This window comes from Tiliqua scincoides, chromosome 2, assembly GCF_035046505.1.
Source record: "Tiliqua scincoides isolate rTilSci1 chromosome 2, rTilSci1.hap2, whole genome shotgun sequence".
Lineage (NCBI taxonomy): Eukaryota > Metazoa > Chordata > Lepidosauria > Squamata > Scincidae > Tiliqua > Tiliqua scincoides.
This window is the reverse complement of record NC_089822.1, coordinates 109,541,081-109,549,970: the sequence shown is the minus strand read 5'-3', so window position 1 is coordinate 109,549,970 and position 8,890 is coordinate 109,541,081. Positions and strand designations below refer to the sequence as shown.

Genomic DNA, 8,890 nt, shown 5'->3' with positions numbered 1-8,890 from the left:
AGTGAACAGCTCCAAAAATTTAAGTGTGAAAAGCAGCTGAGTGTAGCTTTAGTGTAGCTAGGGAAAGGAAAAGCTTTTGCCAACACAAAATTCAAGAAGAAACAAATATATCCACACTTAAAGAGGATCCTGCTGGAGAACTGGGAAGCAGATTGCAAAGTGAGAGAAGAAGCAGCATCTCCAAAAGGATGTAAGAAATGTGAAGATGCCGGGAAAGGGACCAAGACTCATCTAGGAGCCAGGCAGGGCTGGCTTTACCGTGGTGACCAGAAACATTTACATGGAACAGCTAAGCTGGAGGGGCAGCAACCTGAAGAGGCCCCAGCCTCTCTGCCTGCCACCCTTTCCAGCTCTACCACTCCAGTGAGGCTCTGATCCCCTTCTGGCTCACTGAGCGCAAGTCAGAAGAGGATTGCAGCAGCAACAGGCCCCTTCTCCCTGCAGCACTGCTGGAGGAAGCTTCTTCAGCTCTAGATCACTGCCATCGCTTGCATCAGAAGTACTGGAGGATCAACAATGCCAAGAACAAGTCTCTTCAAAGCTGTTCAGTTTAATTCCATCTGCACCATCAGTAGGTCAGCTTCAAAGACAGATCCAGATTATCTCTCAGGTCTTGAGTCCTCATCTACATCTGAAAAGAGAAGGGAGGGCACCTGAGTCCTGGGAGCTGGTTGCCAGCATACCTTGTGTGCCATTCCTGTTGGAAAGCAGGGGATACTCCAACATAGCTGAACTGAGCCCCAAGGGAAGATGACAAGGGAGGGAATGGGAGGCGGATAACCTGGACACTCACCTCTCTGTTTTATTAAATGTGATCTGAGCAAGGTCGCTGCAGAGGTGGTCCTGAGCCAAAGGTGGCAGGCGAACTGGACCTTCGACGCTGGCGGTTCATCCGGCCTGGAAAAGAGCCAAGAGAAAAAAGTGCTCATCACGGCCAGGCATCCCTCATTCTCCCAAAGGGCTTTCATTCAAACGAAGAAAAGTCTGTCTACTCAAACCAAGTGCATTCTCTGCCCCTGCTTCCACTGCCTGCCTCCACCGCAGCCTACTTGATTCACGCCCACTGAAGAATCACACTGTAGATCACATCAAGCATTGGGAAGCTGCTGGGTAGGTTGTGCTGCCACAGGCCCAAGTGATCCGCATTTGCCTTTTATCTAGTGGGGGGGGGGGATTACCAGGCTTGCTGCCAATACCCACCTTTGCTTCTCGAAAGCCCCCTCTTGTCACTCCAGATGCTGCAGCTGGTGAGGGAGTTTCGCAGAGTGTTGACAGCTGACCTGTATGGAAGGGAGATATGAGACACTCCTGTGACTTCCTAACTTTGTGGTCTGCCTTCTCCTGAGATAAAAGAGTGGAGAGGCAACACCCCCCTCCCATTAGTGTGCCTTTCTTGAGCACATGAAGTGCCATCTGCAGAGTCAGATCACTGGCCCATCTAGCTCAGCCTTTGCCACACTGACTTGTAGAGGCCCTCTAGACTAGAGTCTCAGACAAGGTCCTTTCCCCAGCCTTCCTCTGAAAGGTGGTGCAATCCTATACAATGTGCTCTTGGTATCCATAGGGAATCCATTCCAGGACTCCTCATGGATACCGATTTCTGTGGATAATGAAATTTGGGAGGGGCATGGACATGGCTGGAAGGCACTTCCGGTTCATACTGGCAAACTGGTTGTACCCTTCCAGTCACATCCAGGAGGCCTTCTAAGGTGCACAAAATCCCCATGCCATAAAACACTTCCTGGACGCAACCAGAAGCCACTTCCAGTCACATCTGGGAGGTCCTCTGAGGCCTTCCAGCCGCAGCCTTGGCATCCCCAGATGTTCAAATCTATGGATGCCAAGCCTGTGGACAAGAAGGGCCCATTATACGCACTTTCCTGGGAGTAAACCCCAGCAGTAATTACTTCTGAGTATGCATGCATACAATTGCTCTGTTAACCTGGTCTCTGTGCCTAAAAGACAATCCCTCCTTTTCGTGGCAGTCACATGCAACCTTTGGACCAAAGTGCACGTGCGTCTTTATACTCAAGTTTGAAGCTGCATGTATGGACTTGTAATACAAGCAGAAGTGGAACTCTCCAGTGCAAGAAGTTCGGGCTCCATATTTCAGACAGCTTCTGAGCTTACACTCCAGGCAACAAGCACCTATCTCTGATGACCTGAAACCACACGGGCTGTTGCTGTTAAGCTCATGGTTTGCAGGTCCCCCAAGCGTAACCCTGCACAGGCCCTGTTCATTCCAGAGAGGCTTGCACTGGTCTGCACAGTCTGGCAGATTCTCTTCTTGGAACACATCCTGACTCATTTTTCTCAGACTTTTGAAGTCCTAGGAGTTATCTCATAGTTACTCATTGCAATTATCTAATAAAATAATACTCAGGGTGGCTTGCAATACCATAACATTGCTTGATACAGGAAGAGAGCAGGCTAAGCTTTCTCTGCAGGAACTCCACAGGGGGTTGGCCTCACCAGATGTCATTCAGCTCTTCAGTAGTTGGCTTGCTGATCACAGATTCTGATGAATCGCCTGAGACTCTCCCTCTCAGCTGGGTCAAGAACTGGGAACAAGAGTCAAAGGCACAAGTGAATACACTAGGAAGTAGCCAGCCTGCAGCTGCTTCTTTGCACCCAGGAGATGCTGAGCAGTGGCATAGCTAAGGTGGGTCTGGAGGGTATGTTTCCCCAGGTACCAAGCCTTGAAGAGGTGTCTTAGAGGCCTCTGAAAGGCACTTCTTGTTTTGAACAAAGGGCCTCTAAGATGTTATACTGGGGGGTGTTAAAAATTTTTGTACCCCTGGCTGCCAGATAGCTACACCACTGATGTAGGGCCACAGGAAGCACAATGAATTTCTCAGGCTGAGTTTGCACTGGCACAAACTCACAAATTGGTTGGGCACACATTAGCTTTTCAGCAAGGCCCAAGTGACCTGTGTGATCTACATGCACCTGTGTGTGGCCCGTCATAACAGTCTGTTAGGTGAGGGGAAGAGACCCACCTAGCCCAGCATCCTGTTTCCAAGAGAGGACACCAGATGCTTCCAGGAAGACCACCAGCAGAGAATGAAGCCACAGCCCCCTGCCATTTCCCCCATCACCCCCTCAATGACCAATTTGAAATGACACAGTACCTCCAAAGTGGAAATTCGATTCGGCCCCCAGAGCTAATAGCCACTGATAAGACTTCACCTCTATGTCTCTGCCCAGTCCCAAGGGTGCAGGGCATGTAACTGCCCTTCTCCCTGATGAGTCCCATTCACTTCCTGGCTCTACTTTCATTCAGCATTCACCCACTCTCTATCAGCCCCTCCTCACCTCACCTGCAACGCAGAGGAGAGCGAGCAGTGGGGAAGCTCTGTCTTCAAAGGCTACCTTTGTGTGTTCCCTGGAGCAACAAATACATAGGGCCACCCACTCCTCTTTCTCTGTAGTTGCATCCTGTTCCCAAGGCTTAGGGTGGCTACCAAATGGAATGTCTTCCTTTTCCTTCCATGTGTCTATTTCTAGTGTCATGTGTCTACTTCTATTGCAAGCCTGCAGGCAAGGTCTTACTGTTGAACTTATGCTTGTGCTGAATCCAGTCAAAACAAAGACAGTGGGTTGACAGCGGCACCTTGAAGAGAGACTCAGAAACCATCTTCTGACCCTGAGATTTCAAGTCAAGCCTCCAGCACAGCCTCTGAGAGTGGGGTGCAGGAGGTACGTTGTACCTAGGCCTTGGATCAAAAAGGGGGCCTAAGAGCCAAAGGGGATGAGTAGATCGGCCCAGGAGCAAGGGAAGGGACCCAAAAGAAACTTTGTACCCCCTGATAAAATTCCTCTCAGAGATCCTAGCCTCCAGAATCCAGAAAGGATGAATCCAAGCAGAGCTCCTCACCTTGGTGCACCTCATTTGATTCTCCTGCATCTTCTTAATGCTGATCAAGTTCCTAGTGATGTCTACCTCCTGGTCCTCTGGGATAAGAGCCCAAACACACAGGCACCTGTCAGATTTCCTCCTCGTGCTGCCTTTTCTTTCTATCCTGCCCCACTTACACCTCAGGCCAGGTGCAATGCAACCCTATTGTGCAAGCAGGCCCTGAGACCAGCCTCCACCTTTCCAGCAAACACCCACCACTTCAAGATTGGTTTATTGCCTGGGGAGGTTTTAAGGTTTCTGGGGCCTGATGCCGAAACTATTATTGCTTGTAGTTCTATCGGAGGGGAAGTCAGGATTGGTGCAGTGTGGCCCGTGGGTGGGGTAGCTGTGACTGGAATGGGATGAGTTCAGAGAGACCACTGTTGGACAAGGCAGACTGGCAGAGAAAGAGTGGCACAGGCTCTCAAGGGAGACAGGCTTTGGACATCTGTGTGTTCAGTGCAGCACTCAACTGTTGGGATCTGTGGCCTAGGAAAGCAAGCACATGGATGACACAGCCCTAAAATATTCCAATTTGCTCTCTCTTCTTCCAGCCCTTTAATCCAGCTCAGGCACCTGCTCCAGGACCAGTCCAGTAATTTTCAAAGGCCAACACAAATTCTATTATCTGCGTCTGCACAGCTTACTCCTGCTCTAGCAAAAAGGAGATGACTAATGGCTGAAAACTTATTTACAAACTGGGAGTATCAACAAGGAGAAGGGGAGAATTGTTTCATCACTATTATCACCATCAGTACTTACATATTGCTTTTCTACAAAAAAGAAGTTCACAAACTGGTTTACATAGCCAAATAAATAAATGAAAGGTTCATGCCAGCACTCATTTAGTTTCCTCCTTTGCTAAGGTGGTTTAGTAAATGGAGAGAATGTGACGCGAGGTCTGAGGTTTTGAATTCTGGCCTATATGCCAGTCACATTCTTCTAGCAAAACTTGAGAAATGTAAGTGAGAAGGAACCGTCAGAAGGGGGAAAATTAATGAAAATCCTCACTCAAGGGCTTGGTTGCCAGTGATACAGAATTTAACTGAAAGATGGAGAATAAAGTGACTAAGAAGAGGGTGGATCAAGACAAACACAAACAGCAGCGTAGCTGAAGGAGTAGCAATTGCACTGGGAAACAAGCTTAGGGGGGCAACAACCTGAGCTTACACTAGTGACCAAAACTGTGAAAACCTTGGTATTTTTTAAATAATGCCATCATGCTATATAGCATTTGATGCTAAATTTAATGCAGAATGCAGTGAAACAAACCATGTCAAAATATCTCTAATCTATCAAATGCTGTAGCCAAATAACATACAAAGAAAATACAAACACAACTGCTTTATGTAACAAAAACTGAATTTTCTTAATGTAAATCTGACCAATGAAACTGATTGTTCTAAGAGCCAATTAGGTGTTATTATGATACAGTAGGGAACCAATAATGTGTTACTGGGGGGGGAGCCTGGGGGGGGGAGGTGGCAGAGCAAGAGGGCGGTTTGCTGCTGGGGTAGGAGGTAAATTTTTCCCCGTTTTCACTTTTTGTTTTTTCAAACCCGGGCACGATGTCACTTCTAGGGCATCATTTTGAGCTTGGCATTGGACTACACAATCATTAGCTACACAACTGACCACAAATGATGATCCTAGTCAAGTGGAGCTTAAGCTTCTCTCCCCCTCTGTTTCTCGGAGGGTGCAGTCGGTGATCAAGCAGACTGTATGATGCTCGGACCCAGAGAAGCTCAAAGCTTGCCATCCACTTAGCCTGTGGGGGGATGTTTAAGGGTCTAATGCTGAGAAGGTCTTAGGAGGTTTGGAGTGCCATGGGACAGAGGAAGAGAAGGGAGAGACTATTGCTGGAGACAAATCCAGTGCGGAATCTGAGAAAAAGGACACACATGATACAAGGAAAATTACAATCACATCTACATACTCAGTTTCTGATGAATGCACCGCAGTTCACCCTGCACTGCTTCCAGCTCCTCCCAAAGGAACTTCTTGCTGCAGAAGGGAAAGAAGAAAACAAAGAGAAGTTTCAGAAAATCAGACTGGAGAGTCACTCAAAACTAGTACCAACTACAAGGCAAGATATCAAGGCTCTTCAGCCGTCTGACACTGAACCCTAGCTCTTAGTTCATTTAAAACTGGGACACCCCCCCCCCCGTGTCTGTGATGTCTGGAGGTGTGTGATGCCTGCTTGCCCTCTTGCTGCTGCGGTCGCTCCTGGCCCTGTCTCCTTGTCACCCGTTTTGTGTCTGGCCCTGTCTCCATGGCTGCTTTTTGACGATGCCCCCCACATGCTTGGTGCAGGACAGGCCCACTCACAAGGCAGACTGCAACAAGCAGCAGACTGGCACAAGGGTGCCCACTTCTGTCCACCCATTCACCTTCACTTTCCTCCCACTCCCTGGATTGAAAAAGAAAGAGGCGGACAAAGCAGAAGTGTAGAGGAGGAGAGAATGGTGGGCTGGAGCATCAGAGGCTGGAAAATCACCAGGAAAAGAGGGGTAACATTTGGCACACCACCTTAGGGACCCAGAAGGACTTGGGCCATCCCTGGGTTGGTGGCACCCACAAATTCCACAAGGTTGATGGTCCCTGTTTATAATATTCTATCAGGCCCCTCCTCTGCCCTCTGTTTCAGACCTAAGAACAGCAGCAGAATTTGCTGTACAGCATAGGAAACCCCACCTCAGCCAAGAACTGGACTGGAGGGCTTTGGGCAAGCTTCTCTCTCTCCTCAGCACCCATGGATATACCATAACTCTCTGATCTCTGCAACAGCATTAAAGACTGTAAAACTGTGCTCCAGTTTTTAGCCCCTTTCCTTTGCCTTCCCCATTGTGCTTTTTCTCCCACCTTTCAAGGAATTCATGAGAGAGATTCTCCATTGAATTTTCCTTCTGGTTAATGGAGCTCTGGAGTCCCTCCACCTCTTTGGTCATGGCCCGCCAAACCTCTTGCATCTTCCTCTGCATTAAGCCCTCAAACATCTCCCCACGGGCTGAGCGGCCAGCAAACTGTACATCCTCTGTACAGGAAAAGACAGTGTGGGTTATTAGAGCATGGTTCAGCAAGAACCTAAATGACAATGTAAGAGCCCAATTCTATGCATGTCTACTCAGAAGTAAGGCCCATTACAGTCAATGGGGCTTACTTCCAGGAAAGTGTGGATAGGATTGTAGCCTAAAACCAGTAAACAAACGTAAGTGAAATTCCTTCATTATCTCAGGCAAGTACAAAATTTACTATCAAGGACAAAACTGGGCATGCTAAGATTTTTGGCCTTAATTGTTAAATTAACAGGTTTCTAGTTCTTAGGGCTATGGAGATAAGCTTTAAAATGTTTGAATCATGCGAGGCAAAGTGCTTTTGGAGAGCTATTTATTTATATCTGCATTAAAGCAGATCAGATCAGAACCCCATGCAGCTTAACCGAATATATGTAAAAGGCTGTAGCATTTGGGAAGCAGAGCTTTTGTGGCCTGCACAGACCTGCTGGCCTTACAGACTTGTGTGCATCTTCCCCACCTTCTGCCTTTCCTTCTTATGACTTCTGCTATCGTGTTGCTCCCTTGCTAAACAATCCCCAGATCAGTACAAACTGAAAGAACAGGTTCAAAATGAAATATCTGGGGTCCATTTTGGCAAAATGGAAGGTCTGTGTGGATGCTGCTGTGTTGATTAAATGTATTGTTCCTTGAGCAATTCAGGGTTCCTTGAGCAGAAGCTGGCTAGGAATGTTTGGCAGCCATGGCCTTTCTGTAACTTGTACTGTTTTGAACACTCCTCCATGGCCAGAAGCCATGATTTTAAGTCACCTATGTTCCACGTCCAATACCAGTGTGCACAATTCTGAATGGACAGATTCCCCAAAGAAGAACAGCTCAGGCACCTCAAACCCCTTTTCAACAAGGGTTTAAGGGCCCAGTCCTGAACTCCCTCAGCACCAGCACTGAGCCCTAGTGCCGGTGCTGGTTGCCATAAGCTTGCATGTTTACGGCACCCAGGGAGTAGGGGGCGCTGATGCTGGGCCCACACCAGTCAGGTACCAGGCCCAGCGCCAGCAGGAGAAGGAAGTATCACCGCCAGGGGTAAGTGAAACTGCCAAGTGGTGGTGTGGCTTCTGAGTGGTGGGTGGGGAGTGGAGGGCAGGGCAGGGCAGGGCAGGGGGTGGAACCAGGGTGGGAGGGGGGTGGGACTGGCAGAGCTCTGTTCTGCTGTATCCTGAACTCTGTGTTGGGCTCAAAAGCCTGACACAGAGTATCTCAAGTCTGTTCCGGCAAAATAAGCGTGCAGACTTATGAAGCTCCACTGCAGGGCTTTGGGCTTTCCCTAGGGCAAGTGGACAAAAGTCAGCGGTACAGCAGTAGCCGCTTTGGCGCTGCTGCTCCAGTGGGCACCAGGAAGCTTAGAATTGGGTTGCCCATATCTTCCCCTTTGCAGCAGAATGCCTCCCATTTTCCCACACCCTGAATTTTAAAGCTAAGCTGGGGCCTTCTCATTTCCACCTTCCAGCTGCTTTATTCTGCCCTGCTGCTGGTTGCTCTCCTGCTCTAGCAAAGTGACGGAGTGGCTCAGTGCCTGAAAAGCCTAGAAGAAAAAAAAAGAAAACAGGGTTAATGCATCAGCTGCTGCCCTTTTGTCGAAATGCAGGACAGGGGGACAGTAGGGGCCGCAAGCCAGAAGGCAGCATAGGGTAATTGGCAGGGGTACTCAGGTGCTCAGGCCCCTGGCTTGAATCCCCACAGCTCTTTCTCCTTCTATGCCTCTTGTGAAAGTTCATCATTCACTCTGAGCGTACAGGCCAATCAGAACTGAATGTGCCTTGGAGCAAGGCCTGACCACTAGGCCACAACACAGATCACCTGGAGAGCACATGATCAAAGAGGTAGAAAAGCTGAAGAAGAGGGCAATCACAATGATCAGAGAACCTTCCCAACAAGGAAAGGCTAAAGCATTTGGTATTGTTTAGTTCATACACACACA

At 48.7% G+C, this 8,890-nt stretch overlaps 1 protein-coding gene across 2 annotated transcripts; it reads right to left on the bottom strand.

Moving 5' to 3' along the window:
- Window positions 1-542: 542 nt before the first annotated feature.
- CCDC159 (coiled-coil domain containing 159) lies at window positions 543-6,899 on the bottom strand. 2 transcript variants are annotated; one of them, XM_066613236.1, is made up of 6 exons: window positions 6,761-6,899; window positions 5,835-5,902; window positions 2,473-2,561; window positions 1,201-1,280; window positions 794-897; window positions 543-631 (listed from the first exon to the last, which is right to left on the bottom strand). In XM_066613236.1, exons 1-3 carry the CDS (start codon window positions 6,892-6,894, stop codon window positions 2,491-2,493), a joined length of 273 nt encoding a protein of 90 aa, XP_066469333.1. In that variant the 5' UTR covers window positions 6,895-6,899; the 3' UTR covers window positions 543-631; window positions 794-897; window positions 1,201-1,280; window positions 2,473-2,490. The 2 variants fall into 2 exon arrangements, with proteins under 2 accessions (XP_066469333.1, XP_066469332.1); XM_066613235.1 differs by lacking the exon at window positions 2,473-2,561.
- Between the last annotated feature and the right edge of the window lie 1,991 nt (window positions 6,900-8,890).